The 24,285-nt window shown below is 43.6% G+C and overlaps 7 protein-coding genes across 7 annotated transcripts; 3 read left to right on the top strand and 4 right to left on the bottom strand.

Annotated features, from left to right (window-relative positions):
- Positions 1–1,227: 1,227 nt before the first annotated feature.
- On the bottom strand, positions 1,228–2,490 carry BBOV_IV005630 (uncharacterized protein). The gene has a single exon (XM_001610442.2). The coding sequence runs from the start codon at positions 2,473–2,475 to the stop codon at positions 1,258–1,260; it is 1,218 nt and encodes a 405-aa protein (XP_001610492.1). The 5' UTR covers positions 2,476–2,490; the 3' UTR covers positions 1,228–1,257.
- A 385-nt stretch (positions 2,491–2,875) lies between these two features.
- Positions 2,876–3,687, bottom strand: BBOV_IV005640 (variant erythrocyte surface antigen-1 beta subunit). The gene is made up of 2 exons (XM_001610443.2): positions 3,657–3,687; positions 2,876–3,425 (listed from the first exon to the last, which is right to left on the bottom strand). The coding sequence occupies exons 1-2, from the start codon at positions 3,677–3,679 to the stop codon at positions 2,888–2,890; spliced, it is 561 nt and encodes a 186-aa protein (XP_001610493.1). The 5' UTR covers positions 3,680–3,687; the 3' UTR covers positions 2,876–2,887.
- A 691-nt stretch (positions 3,688–4,378) lies between these two features.
- On the top strand, positions 4,379–5,431 carry BBOV_IV005650 (uncharacterized protein). The gene has a single exon (XM_001610444.2). The coding sequence runs from the start codon at positions 4,409–4,411 to the stop codon at positions 5,222–5,224; it is 816 nt and encodes a 271-aa protein (XP_001610494.1). The 5' UTR covers positions 4,379–4,408; the 3' UTR covers positions 5,225–5,431.
- A 2,215-nt stretch (positions 5,432–7,646) lies between these two features.
- BBOV_IV005660 (variant erythrocyte surface antigen-1 alpha subunit) lies at positions 7,647–8,855 on the top strand. Its single transcript, XM_001610445.2, has one exon. It carries the CDS (start codon positions 7,687–7,689, stop codon positions 8,818–8,820), a length of 1,134 nt encoding a protein of 377 aa, XP_001610495.1. The 5' UTR covers positions 7,647–7,686; the 3' UTR covers positions 8,821–8,855.
- A 1,118-nt stretch (positions 8,856–9,973) lies between these two features.
- Positions 9,974–14,140, bottom strand: BBOV_IV005670 (variant erythrocyte surface antigen-1 beta subunit). The gene is made up of 11 exons (XM_051767725.1): positions 13,937–14,140; positions 13,159–13,893; positions 13,022–13,114; positions 12,477–12,983; positions 12,160–12,393; positions 11,861–12,115; positions 11,532–11,816; positions 11,372–11,422; positions 10,772–11,329; positions 10,475–10,660; positions 9,974–10,332 (listed from the first exon to the last, which is right to left on the bottom strand). The coding sequence occupies exons 1-11, from the start codon at positions 14,088–14,090 to the stop codon at positions 10,004–10,006; spliced, it is 3,387 nt and encodes a 1,128-aa protein (XP_051623262.1). The 5' UTR covers positions 14,091–14,140; the 3' UTR covers positions 9,974–10,003.
- A 245-nt stretch (positions 14,141–14,385) lies between these two features.
- Positions 14,386–18,594, top strand: BBOV_IV005680 (variant erythrocyte surface antigen-1 alpha subunit). The gene is made up of 3 exons (XM_001610447.2): positions 14,386–14,553; positions 14,660–14,725; positions 14,801–18,594. The coding sequence occupies exons 1-3, from the start codon at positions 14,436–14,438 to the stop codon at positions 18,562–18,564; spliced, it is 3,948 nt and encodes a 1,315-aa protein (XP_001610497.1). The 5' UTR covers positions 14,386–14,435; the 3' UTR covers positions 18,565–18,594.
- Positions 18,595–22,797: 4,203 nt separating this feature from the next.
- On the bottom strand, positions 22,798–24,110 carry BBOV_IV005690 (Alpha/beta hydrolase family protein). The gene is made up of 4 exons (XM_051767087.1): positions 23,602–24,110; positions 23,445–23,566; positions 23,325–23,411; positions 22,798–23,288 (listed from the first exon to the last, which is right to left on the bottom strand). Exons 1-4 carry the CDS (start codon positions 23,727–23,729, stop codon positions 22,858–22,860), a joined length of 768 nt encoding a protein of 255 aa, XP_051623263.1. The 5' UTR covers positions 23,730–24,110; the 3' UTR covers positions 22,798–22,857.
- Positions 24,111–24,285: the final 175 nt, after the last annotated feature.

A 24,285-nucleotide genomic window follows, 5' to 3' on the forward strand; every position in this document is an offset into this window, starting at 1 on the left:
GTTCCTATTTTATTCCCCACCCTAAGAATAGTCATACACTTATTAAATACAACATGTTATTTGTTTGCTAGCAGGGAATACAATGGTGGTGAACAGATTGTCATTTCCATTGAACTTGTTACTCCAACGTAGCTAATGACTAGTACAGTATATAGGTTTCACATTTGAAATGAACTGGATTAAGCAGATATTGTATACTGTGAGAGCTTCCACAGTATAGTTACGAGGCATTATAGCAGATTGAAATTTTGGAATGCGCTAGAGTCCCCAATCAATGGGTCAGAAAAATCTCCATGGATATCCACAGGAATCAGTACAGAATTGCTGATATTAAATTAATTGGTGTTATATGGTTAGATGAATGACTGTAATGGGGACAGATCAGTACCTATCATGTGCCACAGCTACTTTTTACTCACTATTTACCGCCCCATCACGGTGGTTGCCCTAGCATCCTAAAAACCCCACCAGGGTATCACCAACATAAATTATGGCCCCACTAAACAGACCTCTGTACGGGGACATTATATATAGTGCTGTGTAGACTAGTAATAGGGCTGTATAGTTGACACCATATTGTTACATGGTTGCGTGGTAGTGACTCGCAATCTATCATCACTTGACGTCACATCAAGTGTCAGTTCTGATATATAGTTAGTGACCCAGGTGACATAGGTAGATAGGTGTACAAGCACGCTATCAATATGAATATACTGTCTGTCACAACTACACTATAGCGCCCCTCCCTATACACTCTTACGCCGAAGCCGCCATTTATTATCCATGTGGTGCTCATAGTATACATAGTACAACTGGGTAGCATTACTTACCCTTGTTATTGTTACCATCCCTACCAGTTACCCTCAGGACCCAGTCAGTGGCCTCCTTCAGGTTGGTGGGAGCAGTGGTAAGCTTGTCGTGTGGCGTCCAGCCAGCAGTCCCTGGTGCCGACATTATGTTTAAAACCCCTTGTTGAGAGAGTGTCCAGTAGTACGAGTAGTCAGTGGTAGTGACGGTGTAGGTATCAGGGTGGAATCATACTAGTGGTATTGTAGTTATACGGAACGCCTAGAATTATACTAGAGTAGTGCTGCACTAGTGTTATCCAATCGCTAATTCTGTATTGCATAAAATCAGTAATTTCTGTATAATACGCGTAGTACAAATCATACTTCCACAGGGAGCATACCAGTTCATATTGGGCTATCCCAAGATGGGCCATCAAGCGTAATAGGGTGGTACAGGTAGTCCTCACTTCTACTCTTCCTTTGCGATATCAGTGTCTGCTGTCGTGTTTTCAGCAATGTCAGTAGCCTCGAGACCCTTTTTCTTGGGGAGGCACCATTTAAAAAGACCACAACGGTATCCATACCACAATGTTGGTATCATGAGTAATATTGAGTAGCCTATTAGTGTATATTTCACAGCATCAACGTCGCCGCCTTCTTCTCTCTCTACGTTAGGGATTACTATCACTACCAGTACCAGTACCAATGCTACCACTAGTACCGCTGCCAGTACACCGAAGCACAAGTAATTTTTAGGCCAATAGAATATCCCCTTATACTCCATACAGTACCAGGTAATTCCTAAGCACAGTAGATGAGCTGCTAGGAGGGGGTACCCTGCAGTATTGAGCAATGTTGAATAGTACGCCTTAGTACTTGCTTGTACTCCGTCCTTATGGGTGCTGCCGGATACTGTCACTGCCAAGATAGAGGCTAATGCCAATGCCAGGATAGAGGCCACGGTCAGTACCGATGTCAACAGGGTAACCACCTCCGGTACTGTATATGGTAACTTCATTGTAGTTCGCCATAGCACTGCCATGGTATAGCACTGTGTAATAGGTACTACCATGTAACCGAAGTAGCCAATAGTAAGAATCTCGTTAAGCCATTCAAATCCGACACCAAAGCTCTCAGTGCGTCGGTGCTCTCCCATAGAGGCAATTACTGCCAGAACTATCAGTACTGCTAGTACTACCACTATTGCACTACCATAGCACACGTACTGACTCTTACAACATGGTCTACAGAATAGGTTGCATTTCCAACCGCAGTATAGGGTACTACCCAGTATAACCATTAATACCACTAGAATACTGTAAATGGGATATTTCCAATTGGTACCAAGGCTTTTGTGACCCCAACCCTGCAGACCCAGATACTCCGTTAACACTGCCACTATCTGTAGTAATACTAGTAGTACCAATAGTACCCAATGGTACCAGGTCATTGGGGTTACGAGGTAACCTGCCTTTTTGCATTGCCATAGACATACTACTAGCAGTAAAGTGGATAATGTTGTAGTGGAGGGTATGACTGCATAAGTACCGTATAGTGATGAATAGTGTTGTAATAATTCTGGATTGCTGTAGTAGCTTATAAGGGTGACCAACAAACCCACTGCCTGGCAGCATATGGATAGCCATAGAAGTACTAGTACTATTGTCGTACAGGTAGTATTATCCATAATGCGATAGGAATCCAATGAGTAGTACTTAGTAGTAGTGAATTAGTTATGAAATCATGGGATTCCATGGTAGTACTAGGGTAGTACTAGGGTAGTACTAGGGTAGTACTAGGGTAGTACTCAGTGGTACCCAGTAGTAGGGATCTGGTTGGTCCAGGTGCCGCAATCTAGAGACACCTCTAGGAAGTCATTCTAGGGCCGTAAACCCCGCACAGGGTGTGGGGGATTGGAAGCTTTTGTATGGTATAGTAAAGGGAATGTGGTGTAGCGGTAATGTAGTGGTGGTGGTAGTGTGGAGGATAGTCATGTGGAGTGGTGGTATAGTAGTGGTGGGCACTACCACATAAATAGCCTAACTTACATCACATTGCTGTTCTCCTGAAACATAATGTTTCTCATGTTGTCCACATGACTACCCTAGAGAGTACTTACCTCCCTGATTCAACCTCTCCAGGTCATAGCCCATGGCCGCCATGAATGAGCCGAGGCCCTCACTCTCACTAGTCAATGTTTTCTCCCTCCACCTCTGATCACCACCCTTTCCAGTTAGGAACCCCAACTGACTGAGTCCACTCCAGATGAGACATACTGACCCTAGGAAAATACGGGCCAGGAGGTGGACCTTAGAGGGGTCATTATTAGTAGTAGAACTACCTGCTATACCACCAGTCACTGTCAGTACTAATGGGTACTTACCTGTGTTAGCATTGACTATGGTAGTCCAGAGAGCAGTGCTCTTGCTGTAGGCCGAAAGGTGGCACTTGTTTGTACAACGAGTACACTTCTCACAACCAGGACTAATACCACAATGCTTACATTCATGATTAACGCAATCGGTACCCCTAACAGTGATCCTACCACCACTGGGGGTACCATTCTTGTTACAACATTTCCCATCAGCGGCATCAGCACCATGTTTGCATTTCTTCCCTGTGCCCTTACTTTCTCCACTAGAAACCCTATTAAGACAGCACTTGTCTTCCCGATCCCTCCAGCAACTTCTCTAGTCCTTGTGCCAACTGGTCTATCAGTGTCCCTATGTCCTCGGTACTGCCAGCGGCTGTGTTAGGAGTGCTGCGTAGTATTAATGTTCTTGTGGAACTGTGGAGGAGGCTTAGGAAACCTGGGTTTTTCCAGCAATCCTGTAGTTGTGGATAAACGGTATTATTTTATAGTACTACCTAGTATTGCTTTGTACTACCATGGAATAATTGACGCTATTATATGGAAGGTTGCTACTGGGATCCTGACATTCTACCACGTAATAGTGTGGTAGTATCCGGTACTACCCTAGTACAACCATAGCGATCCCATTCCTATTCCAGATAACTTTATCATCCCTACTGTTGAGTACTAATGACGACCTCTCAAAGCTCTTGGACCCCTTACTCCTTCCTTACAGATCCTCCCATCAACCTGAAGTAGGCCATTGACTGGGTCCTGAGGGTAACTGGTAAGGATGGTAAAGAGAAGAAGGGTATCTTGTAGAAGTCAATAGTACTAGGTAGTTCTGTAGTAGTACTGACTCACTCTTCTATAGAATGCGTATCCGGATTTCCTCAACGAAATATTTAGCTATGTAAAAATAAACCTGAAAAGTTAAAAATTGAATCGATAATTATAAACGACGGTAATTTTATGTTTGCATGAGAATCAACTAGCTACCAAGTGAAATAATTAAATAACGCCAAAATAAATGGTAAATGTTACGTCGCTGGAGTTTTTAAGAGATACTTGTGCATATATTGTAAATAATGGCAAGACTGGTCACTTGATCAACGCACATAAAGGTGCATCGAACAATATGGAAACAACGTCACCAACCTCCGCACCACTGGGCTGCTAGCGAACGCACATGAGTATTTTTCAATCCACGCCATTTACTCATCATATAGTTGCTTATAATATTCACATTTAATATTACCATTCTAAAATGAATGTCGCCGTTGCCGTGGCACTCTTGGCATACACCCAAGTCAAATCAATCGTTGCCCAAATGGCAACAAAGGTTGATTATGAAGGCGTCATACCAACAACAGAAGAGCGTGTTAAATTGGTAATGAGTCTGATGGATTCTGATGGTAACTTGGATGAGGATTTGGTAGACCTCATCAGGGAAAAATACAGGAAGCATTGTGTGGAAATGTTCAAAACTGCTAGCAGTGATACCGAAGAAGAAGGAGACAAAGTCAACAGTATCTATCGTAGCCGCGTAGATATCAACAACATGTGCTCCATCGATAGTGACCTCTTCATCGGTTACCTGAATGTAGTTGGTTACGCCTTGGACGAGCTGTTCACTGGTCTATACGGGGAGAACTACCACAAATTGGTAGAAGGGTACCTTGAAGCTGGTATTAGGGAGAGTGGCTTGGAACCAAAAGAGTTCAAATTCCTTAACACTAGATTCGTATTCCCAGTCTTCTACGATGATATCAGGGAACTGTACAGTGCTTTGGAACCCGAAGGTCCAGAGTCAAGTTCGTCTGAAGATGAAAAGGAGCCTTTAGACATTATGTATAAGTGGGTTGACATTCAAACTAACGGCCTAGTGCCTGCTGAACACATTGATGAACAGAAGGTATCAAATGCTCTTGCTGTTCTGTTTTCCGCTGATAAGACACCATTCAGTCAAATAGTTGTACACATTTTAGTGTACAACTTGTTCTCCGAAGATACTGAAAAGGCACGTGAGGAAGTAATACGCTGCTCCAGGTTGTTAAACGAGGCATCGTGTGAAACGATCTAGAAGACACCGCAGTTATACATTTGAATGTGGCGTATGATTAAAGTTAAATGAGAAGCTACAATGGTTGATCGCTAAAATATATGATGAAAAGTTCATTCAAGGGTCCACCAATGTAGCTTGCTGCCTATTGATAAAAAAGAATTATTAATGGGAGAAATAGGATCTACGTCATTTATTGTGTAACATGCTACTTAATGTTTAATTTCTAAAACTTTAAAACAATAGGATTGTTACCTAGAAATGGAAGTAGTATATAATATTCATATCGCTTGTGTTCCGCTGTGTAAATGGCTTGTATCAACATTATAATCATATCATCACCGTATTCCCAGGTTACTTACTTTGCTATAAGGTTGCATTATACAAAAAATGCATAAATAACAAATCTTTATATATCTATATGAGTGATACATATATTTCAAAAAAGTACTACAAACCGCATGGCTAATATCTTGGACCCTTGTTTTAACTCAACAATAGCTAACTATGTTGATTTTATGGTGATGATAATAATCTACGTACGATAAATCATTGGGGCGCACATATCCACATGGAATAACGTATTTTGCATTAATACGGCAAAATTCTGTATTGTGTTATATTCCATAAACCTATATGAATAACCAGAAAATGTATCCCATAACACTATATTTAGTCAAAAAGTCTACCATGTCATTATCTATGGAATAATATATATATATATATATAACGTACAATTCATTGTCAGAAGTGTCGTTTTGAAATATTCAAAACAACAAATAAGCATGTATTTCACACAAATCGACGTCTTGAAGATAGATAATAGAAACATAGCAATAAGCTCAACATGTGGAAATTTTAACAATCAAATCTTGCGAGTGGGTCCCAGATTGGTGCCCAGTTGTCCCGGACAACCGTTGGCTAGTCCACCTATAGTAAAACGAATTGCTTTTGATAGATATACATGGCTTCACCATCAATAATACATGAAAATAAACAACCACTGACCTATATTCGGAATTAATATAGTCATCTATGTTAAATGGTGATGCTATGAAACAGCTACCTATTTTACCATGCCAAAAAATTTTCAATCAACCTAGTGAACAGTCATTCGTGAGAAACTTCTATGTTGTACTGATGACGTACGCATAGGCAAAAAATTACAAAGTGGAACAATAACGCAGTATCAGCTGTAAGGGGACTTTTGCGGTATGTGTAAATCTATAGATCATTATGATGGCATTTCACAAAATGCATTTTACAATAGAGTGGCATAATTCCATTGGATTATATGGATCTATACATGTTGATAGCACGATTTTACGCCATATGTATTGCTTGAGCAAAGAGAAATAGGGTATTCACACCGCGATACCCTTCAAAGTAGGTTCGTCATTTATCCGCTTAGTGCTTCATAATAGTGTTGAATTTGAATATTTGAATACTATGGAAGCATTAATATATGTAATGTAAAGATCCTACGTGAAATGCTTCTGTGGATCCTAAAACAGTGATGCCTGCAGTGGATATCAAACGGAATGATAAGTGATTATATATGGCGTTCCTTCATTTAATATGAAATCTATCTGCTAAGTTATAATCTTCAATTTTAAATTACGTTCGCTTAAGCACCAGTTATCAGTCGGGTAACATGTTGTGATTCCACGTGCTATAGTCCTTCCTAATGTTGCATCATCTTCTGCTGGAACATGTGAAGATATATTTATGTGAGAAACAATGACGGTACATGCATATCTTCACTAACCTTCTTCATCGGTCTACCGGGGGACTGGTGTCGGATCTAATCAACAGCTCATTGATGCACACTGTGCTTCTATGACATTAGTCACTATTCACTTCCCATTGTTCTTTCTACAGGATGACGATACAAAAGGGCTCTTTTTCATGGTTAGAAGAAATAAATATTTCCCGTCCGACTATTGTAGGTGGACTAGGACTTGCATGTACTATACTCTTAAGCCATGCTACAACTGTGGTACTAGGCAAAAAGGCCAGTAAACACTTGAGAGACAAAGAAAAGAGGAAACGTAGGCGACGAAAAAGTCGCTTCACCCGAAAGAAGATAGTTGATCTAGTTTCGATTATGGTGGCTGTTGTAGTTGTGATAACATTCGCAGTTGGATTGATTTTTAAATACTGCCCAAATGAAAAGGTTGATGGCATTAATATATATTGTGCTTTTATCCTATATGTCATTCTTATCGTCGTTGTATTCGCATGGCTTCTTATAAATAGATAGCACTCTAAAGGCGAAACAATCTTGCCGAATGCTGGCGAAATTGTCTATATATTTCTCGGAGATAATATTTGGGATTTATTAGCAATTATGTCTGACTGTCACATACACTTGACAACATCATTCATTATAATATATGGGATTATATCATATGACCTGTTTCCATTTATTCTTACAGTGGCAGTGAATATCATGTAAACTGCCTGATGGACATCTTCATCAGATGGATGATGAAGAAGAGTTGAATGATGCAAATAGCGTAAAGGTTCTGCTGGTCTCTATAGGAAACGTAGTGATACAATTGGGTAATGCCCAGCAGGTATTGGAAAGGGATGTTAATAATGAGGGTGTGGCAGTAGCGGCACTAAAGAAAGTACTTGAGGTGAGTGCTAACCATGGGAGCAATCTACAGGATGTATTAGAGAAGGTACGAGAGGTAGTGGAAGAGAAGGTGACGGAACTAAAGAAGGGGGCACCATTGCATGGATTAACAGAGGTTGTGAAGGAACTAGGTACAACTAAAAAGACACTGGAGAGTAGTAGTAATAAAGACAAGCTTGATGCTGCCCACCATGGAATAGATCAGACATTGGAGATATTTAAGAAGTGGTTGAAGAATACATCAACAAGTCTTGACGGTAACAAAGATGATATTGCCAATGCTATTAACGACCTCACCTCCCTATGCAACTCTCCCAAGTGCACGGCATGTAAAGACCACAAAGATAAGTGTGGCAAGCAATCCAATCCCACTATCTGTAGGACCTGTCTCCAACCCACTACCACCGGTGTCCCCTTCCCCCTCCAGGCATTCCTCGAGGACCGGTTACCAGGCTTTAGTTGTAATGAGGTTCTCAACACAGAGGACACCGACAAGTACCCTCCCGCTGCATCCCACTTATATCACAGCAATAGTCCCGGCCAGTGCTGTCCACTTCCAATGGGTTTTAGAGGGCAATTCCACAAGGGCAGCAGCAGTGACATGACTGGCCAACGCCTTTATGGGATCCTATACTTCTTCAGTAACGAGAACATGATGCAGTCGTGTGTCTATACACTAGTGAGGGTCACAGCAGCTCTCAGTGCCACAACACCACAGGTATTGGGTGATGTATTCGGGTTCTTTAGGGGTGGAGTGGGAAACAAAGAGCAGGGAAAGAACAAGAAGGATAGAGATGCGACGTGTAAGCACGATAAGGATCCGTCTCAGAAAGGAGATGATGACTACTTTTGCGGCTGGTGTGCCTCTGGATTACGGGATGAAGTACAAAAGATAGGGTGGATACCAAAGGGGGATGACAGTAATGGAGGGAAGTACATGGTCACTGGTAGTGATTGTAGTGGCACAGATCGTTAAATTATATTTGAATGAGACCCCATCTTACTCACTACCTCTGGCGATACCGAGGTCATAAAGGCACTGATAGACCAGTTGGCACAGGGATTGCAGAAGCTATGTAATGCCATTAAATATAGAAACTGAAGCAATGAATGCCACTATATTAGCAAAAATTATGCAAATATTGATCGTCACTCTACTAGCAAGAATTTTGCAATCAAACATTGAAAATCAATAGCGCAGAAAACTGTACTAAATGTCAAAAAACGACATTATCTAGAAACTAGATGAAACAATAATATAATTGTATTTATATATATTAATAATACAATTAGTATACCAGTTATGAGAGGACACCGCTATATTCCCCTATCTAGCGCCACACCTACTGTTCAAGCCACTATCCAGAACCCCACCACTACACTACCCCCATACTCTATAAACCCCACCAGGGTAACCCCAACATAAATTATGCCCCCACTAAACACATCTTTGTGCGGGGACAGTATATATAGTACTGTGTAGACTAGTGAACGTGTTATTCCATGTAAATACTGTGTATACCTGTAATAGGATAGTCTAGATGAATCCGAAATAACCACAAGCTGCTAACACTGTATAATCACTATATACTTACTAAGTGGTCACCAAAATGGTACTACTACTCCATATAACTACCCCGAACCCCTAGAACCTTTTCACGAAAAGTACCATCAAACTTTAATGAAACTTTTACCAAAACCAGTAGTAAACTTTTACTGAATATAGGACGAATATTTTAGTAAAATAACTACGGAAGCTTTACCAACATTGCTATTACAATGCTATCAATCCTTTGCAAACCTTTACGCCAAATTTCCAGCAAATGTCCACCAAAAAATGGCAGCAACTTTATCCGTATCACCACCCTGAATGTTTAGAACTTTTCTACCAAACTTTCACCAAAAGTGCAACCAAACTTTTGTGAAACTTTTACCAAAATCCGCACTAAACTTTGACTGAAAATACTACTAAATTTTTAATAGAATCACTACTAAACCTTTACTAACATTGCTACGTAACTCTATGAAAACACTCTGTAACCTTATCCACATCACCATCCCTAACTGCTACTACTTTTATACTAAACTTCCATGTAACCTTTGATGAACATATCCACATTATCCCTAGTTATCGCGCCGAAGGCGCCACTACTTTGCCACTATGTCTTACCAAAAAACTCCAGTATCCCCCTTCCCTTCTTCTTTCCCACCATCAAGATCTCCCATGGACTCAGACTACCCTTCCTGAACCATCCCCTACAATGTGACCTCATATGTGTCCAGTCCAGTGGCCATATGGCACCAAAGGCAAGGTAGAGTACCGCTACTAGCCAGGCTAGCGTGAGGACAAAGATCCAGGGGAGCCTGGTGGTGTAGATGAGCTGGTTGATTTCATGGTGGAGTCCTGTATTAGAGTCTTTCTTGAGGTGTTCACCCTTGAGGACACTCTCTAGTGTTCCCAGGAAGTTGTGACACTTCTTATGTGTACCTACATCACCATTTAATACCCCTAGGACACTGTTGCGCCTTAGGCGCCCTTATAGAACTTTCAGCAAAAGTGCTACTAAATTGTTGTGAAACTTTTACCAAAACTACTGCTACACTATCCATACTACTATACTACAACCTACCCTTGGTGCTGTGCAACTCCGTTACATTACCATACCCAAAGCCATACTTGTACAACACCGGCAGTACCCCGGTACATGATACGACAGAGGTACACTGACAGACTCCGTTACTACCACCACCACTGCATGGCATACCGTGACTTCCTGCTTTACACGACTCTCCACATCCAACAGCTCCTGCCTTACCTACTACATCATTAATCCATATGATACGGTTGCGCGCCGTACTAAAGGATATTGTTGCGCCGAAGGCGCCCCTATCTCTACGGCGCGCCCCTATATAGCACTGAAACTTACCCGTACATCCATCACCCTTACAATCCACCTTCATATAATCATCCTTCAACCCCTCTAGTCCTGTCCTGAACCCCTCTATCAAATAGACCAACCATGACAGGTAGGTCCCAGCCATCAAGGGACTCAACTGGCCATACTGCTGGCCACTCAGAGGAGAGAGGTATTTGGCGCCAGTACCAGTAGTGCAGTCTACTAGACACTTAAGGGTGTCGTTCGTGGTACTGCAATCTCCACCATTTTTCCACTTCTCGAGTGCTTTGACCACTCCATCAGGACCACCACCCAGCATGCTCAACCTAACGTCCCTTAGTTCCTTTTCTAGCTTCATATACACTCCCTGTTGTCCACCACCACCACTACTGTTTCCCCCAATGTAGACTATATAGTAATAGAACCCAAAGAGGTCACCCAGAGTCCGTGGCACCGTGGGAGTGATACATGCCAGTAGTCTCAGTAGTACCACTAGGGTGCCATGGCACTTCTCTGGGTCACAGTAGTACTCCAGGAGTAGTGACAGTGTCCTGCCAGTGCAGTGGGCAGGATACTTGTTGTTAGTGCCTACTACAGGATGAGTCCATATATGACTAGGGTGGGACGTACCTTGTGCCGGTGGTGACAGATTCTCTGTCTTATGGGTACCCTGGGTTAAATCTGTATACACCATGAGTCACTATTGGTCACTAGGGTTACTGTGGCGCCCAGGGGGTGCCCCTGGTATATAAACAGTGCCTTAGGGGTACCATATAGTACTGGGACGTACCTTTGAAGTGAGTCTCACCGGTAGTGTTCCTCCCATCAGTGCTCCATCCCATTGGGACGGGACAGTGTCCTTGTGGCATTTTCAAATGACCCGGAGGGAAATCATACTTGGTATTCATGTGATCCTCGATAGATGGATATTCATCTATGTTGCCCCTTCCTACTGTCCGTGGACAAGCAATATTACCAAGTCCATCACATAAGAAGCACATAAGAGGAGAATGCTTTTGACCACCAGCACCACTCTGTAATCCACACTTCTTGGTATGGTCATCGCCACTAGCACCTGCTACACCATTACTCCACATGACTACCCTATACACTACCTACCTTCCGCTTTACATAACCAAGAATATGAATTACTTGCTCCACTCCCCCAATAGACTCCATTACCATACCTACAACTCTGCCAGCCCAGCACAGCCTTCTTGTCTCCTGCCACTCCCACCGTGCATTGCTTCCTCAGGAAATAGAGCTGGTAGAAGCAGTGGTAGACATATACCCTCAGTTGGTCCAGGCACTGGGCGGCCGAAAGGTCCATCTGGAAGCCAAAGAGCCCATTGGCGTACATCCCATGGAGGGGGCCTAAAGGGAGTGTTAGACAGTGACTAGTAGTGACGAGTACTTACCAAACTGGGAGACATCCAGGTGGTACCCGCCGTAGCAGACTTGGCCTTCCGTGAGTTCATTGGCAACCGCCTGTTGCTGTTGCTGTTGTTGCTGCTGCAGCTGTACCTGGGCAGCTTTTGCCTTGGCTGCTTCTTCTTTCTTTTTCTTTATCTCCTCAAGGGTACACCTCTTAGATTTAGGGTCTTTACTGTGTTCGGGACACCTGTTCTTCTCCGCAGCAGCTGGAGCACTACCTACTCCACCATAAGTCCACATGACTACCCCTAGGGCACTGTTGCGCCCATGGCGCCCTTATAACAGTGTCTATATCACTCACCTGGTGCTTGTGCCGGCTGCGGCTGCGCCTTGTCTACCTCTTTTTCTATGGTCCCCTGGATACCGATGAGTACCAATGGGCAGTAGCCACAGGCGGCCAGTAGGTAGTGGGTAATACAGTCCCTCTTGAGAGTGGTACTGGCATTAGATTCACCGTGGAGCTTTAATTCACCCTTCTTTTGCTCATCCTCAGGGAATTTTCCTCCCATCCTATCTACCAAGTCCTTGTACCCCTGACTATAGGGCAATGCACTTAGCCAGTATAGGATTTCCCGGATAGTGCGTGGTTTCCTAGGAGAAGGAGTGTCCTTGTTAGTAGTATCCTTGGCAGTACTACTTCCTGCCTTCGGGGTGATACCCTTAGCCCCGGCACTACCTGCCCTGAAGTACCCACTGGCAAGGATGTGGAGTACCAATAGGGGGTACTTAGTACAGATGTCTTCAGTACTGCCTTTGGCAGCACCCAGTGCTCCACTATAAATACTGCTGTAGTACTCAGCTACACTCTCTGGGTCACATTGGTACTACAGAGGAGGTGGGACTTACCCTTAGAAGTACTGTCTCCCTGGAATTCTTTCCACGGTACTCCCTTACTCTTATCCGTCAACAAGTCGTGCACAAACTCTCCATTCTTATTACCTACTCCACCATAAGTCCACATGACCACCCTAGGCAGCACTCACCTGGTACAGTACCACTCCCATTCAACCTCTCCAGGTCGTAGCCCATGGCCGCCATGAATGAGCCGAGACCCTTATTGTCACCAGCCTCTAATGAGTGCAAACTACTGTTCTCCCATCTACTACTCCCCTTTCCCGTTAGGAACCCCAACTGACTGAGTCCACTCCAGATGAGACATACTGACCCTAGGAAAATACGGGCCAGGAGGTGGACCTTAGTGGAGTCACTGGATATGGAGGTCCAAAGGAAGTGTTCTGTAGTGCCACTACTGGAAGAACTCTTTGTTTTGCAATAGGCCGAGAGGTAGCATTTTTTAGAAGCACTAGTGGTACCACACTGGCTACACTGATGACAAGGAGTACTACTAGTACCACTACCGGTACAACAGGTACCACCACCACCATTAGGACAATCACACTTCTTTCCTATCCCATTCTCCCCCTTAAGACAACACTCATCTCCTTTTTCCTGCCACCCAACCCACTTCTGTAGTCCCAGTGCCAACTGGTCTATCAGTGCCTTTATGACCTCGGTACCACCAGCACAAGTACTACTGGCAGCACCAGTGCTGTCACTATAGACCAGTCCCAGATCAGTGAGCACTGGCTTGACTATGGCACTTTCCTCTTGTAGGAGTATGCCGTCCCAGTACCTCTTAGGGCTGGGACCAGGGGACCCCGGGGACCTGGCATCATACAGTAGGTCCTTCGTTGCCTTGGCCAAGTAGCACAGGCAGTCTGTATAGCAATGTGGGAGCTAGTATTAGTGATATTGACTTACGGGGAGGATTATCTGTGCTTGGCGGCTTCTTTGCCACATTTTGTTTACCATCCCTACCAGTAACCCTCAGGACCCAGTCAATGGCCTCCTTCAGGTTGGTGGGAGCCTGGGTGAGGCTGTCATAAGGCCAGGGAGAAGCCGCTGCTGCCGCCATTGTTTACCACCTCTTGGTGAGAGAGTGTCCGGTGAGAGTCAGTGGTAGTCAAGGTCAATGTATCGGGGTGGAATCCTAGGGAGATAGGGGCGCCTTGGGCGCAACACGTTCCTAGGGGATTCCACGTAACGCTAGGTTGTTCGCTATAACAACGGTATCATCATCACCATGGTACTACGTAGTGGAATCCCATAGAATAGTGCGCGCGCCACTGTAACGGTTACTGTCGCGCCGAAGGCGCCCCTTCTACACGGGCGCGCTCAGTATATATAGGATTCCACCCCGATAGCCACTCCACTGCCTCACCACTGTGAGTACTGCTGAGTACTCCTAAAGGCACTGACAATGGCCCCTGCAAGCACTTTCACGCCGAAGGCGTCCCTGACAGACGCCCCTACCAACCTGAAGGAGGCCATTGACTGGGTCCTGAGGGTAACTGGTAAGGATGGTAAAGACAATGGAGGTACGTTACTGTAGACATTACTGTGTTATGCGCGCCCGTGGAGATAGTACCTGACACTGTCCTTTACACTGGCGCGCCCAGTACTATTGGACTCACCCCTCTACAGAATGCATATGTGGCCTGGCGGCGGCAGTGACTGACCTACTGCAGTCAGTAGAGCTAGAATACAATGGTAAGTACCCTAGAGTACTAGAGTAGTACTACCTAGTACTACTACTGGTATACAGTACCTCATGGTGTCCTATAGGTTATCAAGGTGATGTTAAGGATGGCACTGACACCAGCAAAGGTGCCACTGAACAGCAAGTCAAAGGCCACCTCAATGGACTATTCTCTCTGGTACAGGGACTAGGTGGCACTGCAGTGGTCCGGACCTATATAGACCAGCTGGCACAGGTACTCAGTGCACTCGTTGGGTGGAGTAAGATAGATAAGTGTTGGGAGGGCAAGAATGGCAAGTGCACGAAGGGTGGTAAGGTACATCATGGCCAAAATGGCTCGTGCAAGTATCTACTGGATGTAAAGCCGAATATGCCGTGCACAGAATGTAAATGTATGAAATGGAAACAGCCCGATCCGATCAATGAAGGAGTTCAACTGGGCAGAAGATGTACAAGGTGTAAGGATAGTGGTAGTAGTAGTGATTGTAAGTGTAGTACTGGTGGCTGTGCTGCTGGCCAGGAGTGTAAATGCGCTAAAGAAGGCAAGTGCTGCAAGTGTTGTTGTAAGGATAAGTGTGGGACGTGTAGTGATAAGTGTAGTTGTGTCAAGGAGAAGGACATCTATGGCCTCGGTTTATATGGACATAATGACAGCTATACTTCGGCATATCCAAATAACACACACAACCCACCAACATGGAAAGATCTGAAGGAAAGTGCTACCAAACGCCACCACTGTGCCCGTATTTTCCTAGGGTCAGTATGTCTCATCTGGAGCGGCATTACCTATATGTATTGGACTGGTAAATGGCACGGTACTAGTCCCCGGTGGAACAATCACATCCTGGACGGCAGAGGTCTAGATGATGGAAGTTTATCCCAATGGCTACAGGCCCTAGGGTTCCCTAGGGAAATGCTGAATGACGCTGGTCCTGGTAATAGGTTGGATGCTATTATATGGGATGGGTTAAGGGATAAGTTATATTTGGGATTCCTGGAGCCTAGTGGCCTTAATACTAGTGATGTCAAGGACGAAAATGGCAATACAGCGAGAAGTCCTTTCGGTATGAATTACGCTGGATTTATACATACTGCACATAGGGATTCATTCAATAGTGATGCTACTGTCTTCCCTAATGGTACTAGCTCTAGTAGCGCTGGCCAAATCAGTGACACTAACACCAACAAATGTGGTGCCTTGTACAAGCTCTACATTCTATCGTGTGCCTATTTTACTGGGCTTCAGCAGAAGGCTCCGCCGAAGGCGGACAATAAAACTCCCCGTACCATCCGTGAGATCCTATACTGGCTAAGTGCTCTGCCCTATAGTCAGGCCTATAAGGATATGCTGGACTATGCCAAGAAAAGACTAAAAGAAGTGCTCAAGAAACCCGGAGACAATGACTCTACCAATGGAGAGACACAACTCAAGTTCTATCAAACAGGTCTTAAACATCCCATTACCGTTGATGAATACAACCTGTTTGCCCACTTCCAGGCAGTGACTCAGTACTGCCCACTGGTGCTCATAGGTATCCAAGGTGGAATACACAGTCCTAAAGGTACTACTACTGGCATTCACTCCCTCTATGCCAACACTGAGTGTGGATTTACCTATCCCACTGTGTCCATCCAAGCATACAACCAAGTGGTACACTACATTAGGGCTCTGTTCTACCAACTCTATTTCCTCAGGAAGCAGTGTGCCATGAAAGTGGCTCTAGGAGGCAAATGGCGTGAATGTAGGTATGGCAATGGAGTGCTTGGGAAGGACGTGGTTAGCTGGATGTGCCTGGGGTGTGACCCCATGGAACATGATAGGAAATGTAGGGTAAAGGAGATGGGGAAGGGGTTGGATGGGGTGAAAAATGTGGATGCAGGAGCTGTATCAAGGGTCATCAAAGATTTGTTAGTGCCTTTGGGAAATGTAGTGGTACAATTGGGTAATGCCCAGGAGGCATTGGAAGGGAAGAAGAAGGAGGCGATAGAGGGGGTGAAGACGGTACTAGGGAAGGCTAAGGGGGAACTAGATAAGGCTAAGCAGGAACTAGAGCAGGTGAATGGGAAGGACGGTCAGACGTCACAGGCAATAAGTAAGGCTAAGAAGGCACTAGAGGCGCTGACGAATGGTGGTAGTGGTGCACTACATACACTAGTGAGTGATGGACTAGAGAAGGCAGCAAATGGGGAAGAGTGGAAGAAGGATTACAGTAGTGCCAAGGACAAGATAAGTGCTGCTATCAAAGCAGTACGTGATGCATTGGAGGGATTACTGCTATTAAAGGATGCAGGAGCCTCAGGGCTAAAGGAAAATAAAGAAACACTGTTAGGAGCCATTAAAGATATGCTAGACATGGTAAGCAGTACTAGATGTGTCCACTGTAAAGATCACAAAGACAAGTGTGGCAAAACACCAAAACCCACTATCTGTAAGACCTGCCATCAACAATACAACGAAGGCTTTCCCTCCCCTCTCCAGGCATTCCTCGAGGATAGGCTACCAGGTTTTAGTTGTCGTAGTACCATGGACGAGCTGGACAAACAGGAGGTAGAGAAGGCTCAGAATAAAGGAAAAGATACATCTCATGCGTCGGCGCTAGAATATCCCTCTGCAGCATCCCACTTAGGACACTGTAATGGCTCTGGCCAATGCTGCCCACTGCCAATGGGTTTTAGAAATAACTTCCAGGACGGTGTCACCAATACTGGCCAACGCCTTTATGGCATGCTGTACTTCTTCAGTAACGAGAACATGATGCAGTCTTGTGTTTATACACTGGTGAGAGTTACTGCAGCACTCAGTGCCACGACACCGCAGGTATTGGGTGATGTATTCGGGTTCTTCAGGGGTGGTGTAGGAAATCCAGTGAAGAAAGAGGGAGACTTAAGCAAGAACTGTGATCACCAGAATGACCCCAAAACGTCGACAGGCAATGACAAGTACTTTTGTGGCTGGTGTGCCTCTGGGTTAAGGGATGAGGTAAAGAAGATAGAGTGGATACCAAAGGGGTCGGACGCAGGAGGTCAATACATGGACAAAGTCGGTAAAGCACTAAGAGATATTAAGGGCAGTGACAGCACTGCTACTACCACTGCATATTCCAGCACTGCTACTGCCAATACCTCCCTCTCACGACTCACTAAGAACTGCCAGTACCTCTCCCCCCTAACCGGTGAACTCTATACAGCAGTGAGTGCCACCTTCGGTAACACATACCTCTCATGGGTGCTATACCTATCAGATTCCCTATACTGGGGATTACAGTCACTGTCTGACGCATTCCAACAGATTGAATGCCGTGGTTGTACAGGATGTGACCCCAATAAGTGCAAGAAGGGAGAACACGGAAGCAATGGCGGTGGACAGTGTGGATGCCAATCAATCGTATCGTGTACCGGGGTATTGCCGGTATTGTATAGGCATGGCTTCAGCTACGGTAACCCATTCAATCTGGAGGGGTATGAACAGAAGGATGAGAAAAGTGGAGATTATAGCATAGAGAACACGAAGAATCCTAGGCAGTGTCACGAGTTCTTAAGCAGTCTTGGTGCAGTGATCAAGAAGAAGGAAGCCACTCAGAAGGATCAGGAACAGCACCCCCTCACCAACCTCCTCTCCGAGGTCGGCAAGCTCCAATACGACATACGGCTCCCGTGGATATTTGTGCTGACCTTGGCCTGGCTGGTAGCAGTACTCTACCTCGCCTTTGGCGCCATATGGCCACTGGACTGGACACATATGAGGTCTCATTGGTTACGGGGTGGAGAACACCAGTGGCAATGTATGTGGTATAAGGTGATGACGGGACGCAAAGGAATGGAACTGGTGGAGTATTTTGGTAAGACATAGTGGCGCCTTCGGCGCAACGGTGCTAAATGATATACACTAGTGTCACTCACTATATATAGTAGCGGTATAGGTAGTGTTCTTATAGTGGGCATTAAAAGCCTACACATTTCAGTGAAACCAGTCCGTTGAGCAGTGCTAATATAGAGTAACTGAGATATCTATGGAAGGCTGGAGTTAGTCCACTGAGCAGGTAGTGATAACCCTTCCGTGGTACCACACACATTCAAATTTACCCAGTGGGTTCCATGAAGTGGCAGTGACTGCAATAGGCAACGGTATGTATGACGTACACACAGTACATTGTCTATGCCATTGGGGGTCATCATATGGCGCCAGGGGCGCAACGGTGCCTCTAGGGGTGGTGATGTGGAGTAATTGTAACATAGAAAGCCCATGGGTTCCACCCACCCTTTGGCACCAATTGAAAGGAAACAGTACATTATAGACAAGTGTAGTAACGATTGATAGGAAACAGTGTTATTATAGACATGTGTAGTAACAATTGAAGGAAACAGTGTTATTGTAGACACGTGTAGCAACAATAGAAAGAAACAGTGTTATTATAGTTATGGGTCTCCAGGACGGTGTAACGGAAATGTTGTTATACTGTTGGTATAGCTTTAGTCAGATTGTTTATACGTTTTAGTTGTGTTTCCACTGAAACTTGGGCTTAGCTTTGGGTAATTCTTTCACAAAAGTTTTCTAGAGCTTTTGTAGCACTTTTGCCGAAAGTTTAGTATAAAAGTAGTGCCTTTTCGGGGTAATTATGGTGACGTAGGTCCGAAGAAGTGCCACGAGTTCCTAAAGACACTGGGTAACGTAGAAAAAAGCGTCGAGTTCACAAAACTCACCAATTCCATCAAGCAGCTCATCTACACCACCAGGCTCCCCTGGATCTTTGTCCTCACGTTAGCGTGGCTAGTGGCGGTACTCTACCTTGCCTTTGGTGCCATATGGCCATTGGACTGGACACATATGAGGTCACACTGGTTACGGGGTGGAGAACACCAGTGGCAATGTATGTGGTATAAGGTGATGACGGGGCGCAAAGGAATGGAACTGGTGGAGTATTTTGGTAGAAAATAGTGGCGCCTTCGGCGCAACGGTGCTAAATGATATACACTAGTGTCACTCACTATATATAGTAGCGGTATAGGTAGTGTTCTTATAGTGGGCATTAAAAGCCTACACATTTCAGTGAAACCAGTCCGTTGAGCAGTGCTAATATAGAGTAACTGAGATATCTATGGAAGGCTGGAGTTAGTCCACTGAGCAGGTAGTGATAACCCTTCCGTGGTACCACACACATTCAAATTTACCCAGTGGGTTCCATGAAGTGGCAGTGACTGCAATAGGCAACGGTATGTATGACGTACACACAGTACATTGTCTATGCCATTGGGGGTCATCATATGGCGCCAGGGGCGCAACGGTGCCTCTAGGGGTGGTGATGTGGAGTAATTGTAACATAGAAAGCCCATGGGTTCCACCCACCCTTTGGCACCAATTGAAAGGAAACAGTACATTATAGACAAGTGTAGTAACGATTGATAGGAAACAGTGTTATTATAGACATGTGTAGTAACAATTGAAGGAAACAGTGTTATTGTAGACACGTGTAGCAACAATAGAAAGAAACAGTGTTATTATAGTTATGGGTCTCCAGGACGGTGTAACGGAAATGTTGTTATACTGTTGGTATAGCTTTAGTCAGATTGTTTATACGTTTTAGTTGTGTTTCCACTGAAACTTGGGCTTAGCTTTGGGTAATTCTTTCACAAAAGTTTTCTAGAGCTTTTGTAGCACTTTTGCCGAAAGTTTAGTATAAAAGTAGTGCCTTTTCGGGGTATTATATGGAGTATTGGTGTAGTAGATCAGGCGGTGAATAAGCCATGGGTTCCACCCAGCCTTTGGCACCAATTGAAGGAAACAGTACATTGTAGACAAGTGTAACAACAATTGAAGGAAACAGTGTTGTTATAGTTAAGGGTCTCCAGGAGGGTGTAACGCAAATGTTGTTATGCTGTTGGTATAGCTTTAGTCAGATTGTTTATACGTTTTAGTTGTGATTCCACTGAAACTTTGGCTTAGCTTTGGGTAATTCTTTCACAAAAGTTTTGTAGAGCTTTTGTCATATGCCTTAGGTGGTGTTAGTATAGCTTTAGTCAGGTAGTTCATACGTTTTAGTTGTATTTCCACTGAAACTGTGCTTAGCTTTGGGTAATACTTTCATAAAAGTTTTCTAGAGCTTTAGTCATGTGCCTTACATGGCGTTAGCATAGCTTTAGTCAGGTAGTTTATACGTTTTAATTGTGATTCCACTGAATCTTTGGCTCAGCTTTGGGTAATTCTTTCATAAAAGTTTTCTAGAGCTTTTGTAGCACTTTTGCCGAAAGATTAGTATAAAAGTAGTGCCTTTTCGGGGTATTATATGGAGTATTGGTGTAGTATACCAGGCGGTGAATGAGCCATGGGTTCCACCCAGCCTTTGGCACCAATTGAAAGGAACAGTGTTATTATAGTCATAGGTCTCCAGGACGGTGTAACGCAAATGTTGTTATGCTGTTAGTATAGCTTCAGTCAGGTAGTTTAGAAGTTTTAGTTGTGATTCCACTGAAACTGTGGCTTAGCTTTGGGTAATTCTTTCACAAAAGTTTTCTAGAGCTTTTGTAGCACTTTTGCCGAAAGTTTAGTATAAAAGTAGTGCCTTTTCGGGGTAATTATGGTGACGTAGGTCCGAAGAAGTGCCACGAGTTCCTAAAGACACTGGGTAACGTAGAAAAAGCGTCGAGTTCACAAAACTCACCAATTCCATCAAGCAGCTCATCTACACCACCAGGCTCCCCTGGATCTTTGTCCTCACGTTAGCGTGGCTAGTGGCGGTACTCTACCTTGCCTTTGGTGCCATATGGCCATTGGACTGGACACATATGAGGTCACACTGGTTACGGGGTGGAGAACACCAGTGGCAATGTATGTGGTATAAGGTGATGACGGGGCGCAAAGGAATGGAACTGGTGGAGTATTTTGGTAGAAAATAGTGGCGCCTTCGGCGCAACGGTGCTATAATGTGGTAGTTAATATCTAGGGATGAGTAATGTGGAGCAGTATAGTGGTAGAGTTAGAGGACCAATGATACTCATAAGGTATACATAGAGTTATAGTGGCAGTGTTAGTAAAGGTTTAGTACTGGTTTTATTAAAATTTTGGGTCGTACGTTCAGTACAAGCTTAGTAGGATTTAGGTAGAGGTTTGGCATTAGATGTGATAAATGATTCACAGAACTTTAGTGGCACTTTTGGTAAAGGGTTCACGAGAAAGTAGTAGCACTTTTGCTGAAAGTTTAGTATAACTTTGGCAAATGTTTCACAAAAGTTTAGTAATAGTTTTGGTGAATGTTTGGTATAACTTTGGTAAAAGTTTCACAGAAGTTTAGTAGCACTTTTGCTGAATGTTTAGTATAACTTTGCTAAAAGTTTCACAAAAGTTTAGTAATAGTTTTGTTGAATGTTTCACAGAAAAGTAGTAGCTGTTGGGGGTGGTATATGGAAGAGATTACAGAGTGTGTTGCTTGGATTTTCGTAGCAATGTTGGTAAAGGACTCATAGAGTTTTGGTGCAGTGATCAACGGAGATAGTACCACTCCCCTCACCAATCTCCTTACCCAGGTCGGCAAGCTCCAATACGACATACGGCTCCCCTGGATCTTTGTTCTCACGCTAGCGTGGCTAGTAGCGGTGCTCTACCTTGCATTTGGTGCCATATGGCCACTGGACTGGACATATATTAAGTCACATTGGTTACGGGGTGGAGCACACCAGTGGCAATGTATGTGGTATAAGGTGATGACGGGACGAAAAGGAATGGAACTGGTGGAGTATTTTGGTAGAAGAGTTTAGAGACAGTGTTATAGTTTGAGTGCAATATGGATATCATGTTACAATGATATATGATGAGCTCATTGTTACTAACGTACGATTAGTACTAAAAACAGAGCCCAAATTTTCTATGACAGGCTGTCATTTTTAATGGCGCCTTCAAAAGAAGGTTTTTACGTTATTATAAGAATAAAGGTGGTAGATACACAGTTATCACGCTTATATCTAGGCTGAAAATTGGACAACGCCCTTTTGGGGCATCACTATTACAACAATACGACCGTGACCATATAGAATTATTATGTTACTCGACATTCTACAGGATCATAATTGATTCCTTCACACCATACTACCTTCGCCAATAGCATACATTCATTCATTGGTTGATAAAAAATCGACTATGGTGATACACTCGTTAAGTTGCTGTATCCTTCGGAATATTTGATATGGTTGTCCTAGGGCAAATTATATCATAAAATTCTTGGAGAGCCTGATCTACATATAATGCAAATGTTGTATCCATATCATCATGGCCAGCACCATTTATCCATCTGCCATATACGCGTTGCATTGTTAGAGCCATACTTTGCGATATTGATATTGGAACGACATTATCCTTTGTACCGTGAAGAATTAATGTTGGTACATTAATTCTATCTACTTTATCTTCATTTCTAAACATGTCACCTGGTATTGTGCACGGAAGTCGATATACTTTTACTTTATATACGGAAGAAATGGGACTTTGCAGTACAACTCCTAGGACACTACGTTTCAATGCTATGTGGACAGTGGGACCACTGCCTATGCTCCTACCATATGCTACTATAGTATGAGGATTAACACCTATTATATATAAACATTCTACATCTAATATCCCACCAAGTACAGAAGTGAGATAATCATACGCTGCTTCTACATCCATATATACATTATGTTCAGAAGGTACACCCTCGCTTAGACCATATCCTGTACGTTATGCATAATAATTGTATAGCTCACCAGAGTAATCATACAAAAATACATTTGCATTCCATTTTGCAATGCGGTTCATGAGACTGCAAGCCACATCACCAATGTCTTCTGCATTACCATGGCTATACAATATTGTAAAGCGTGCCGTACTATAAACAGTTAAAATATCGCCCCGTTAACCTACCGATGCTTCACATAATACGCGGCAATCTTGTGCCCAGCTTTTGTTGGGAACATATGTAGATGCGGATCATCAAAACTATAGCTAGGCATCGGAGGGTGAAATACTACCGTATTAAGTATGTTGCCCATTTCATGTTGTTAAACCAAGCTGGGATCTATTGCCACAATGTCTATATATACTGTAACATTTCACATAATACCTAGATATGATCAAGCTATTTTCGTTTTATCTTATGGCATACTCTTTCATGTATATTTAAATACCCGAGCAACAAGAAAGATACGGATGAAAAATCATTGCTGATATTTTCACATATTTCCACCATATGAAACGGATAAACCATTATATTTTGGGGCATGTACGATTTATTTCCGTGTTGCATATAAGGGATCGCAGTGGAAGTCATCGTTAATGCTACTTGTTATCCATGTCATAGAGTTAGATTGAAAATTTCCACAAAGATATGCTAAGATCAATGTTAACGTATATTATATAATGTTAAGAAACCCACACGGCACATCTTCCAGTGGATTCCAAACAACGATGAACATAGCGACCACAAAGTAGAATTACACATAGAAGGCATCATTACATTACATAGAATCCTACGGGTTTTGTGTGTGTATCAGATAATTGTATTAAATGGTTTATATATCTCTTGCGTATTGATTATAATAAATAACC

The sequence above is a fragment of the Babesia bovis genome, assembly GCF_000165395.2.
Source record: "Babesia bovis T2Bo chromosome 4 map unlocalized Chr4_1, whole genome shotgun sequence".
NCBI classification, from domain to species: domain Eukaryota; phylum Apicomplexa; class Aconoidasida; order Piroplasmida; family Babesiidae; genus Babesia; species Babesia bovis.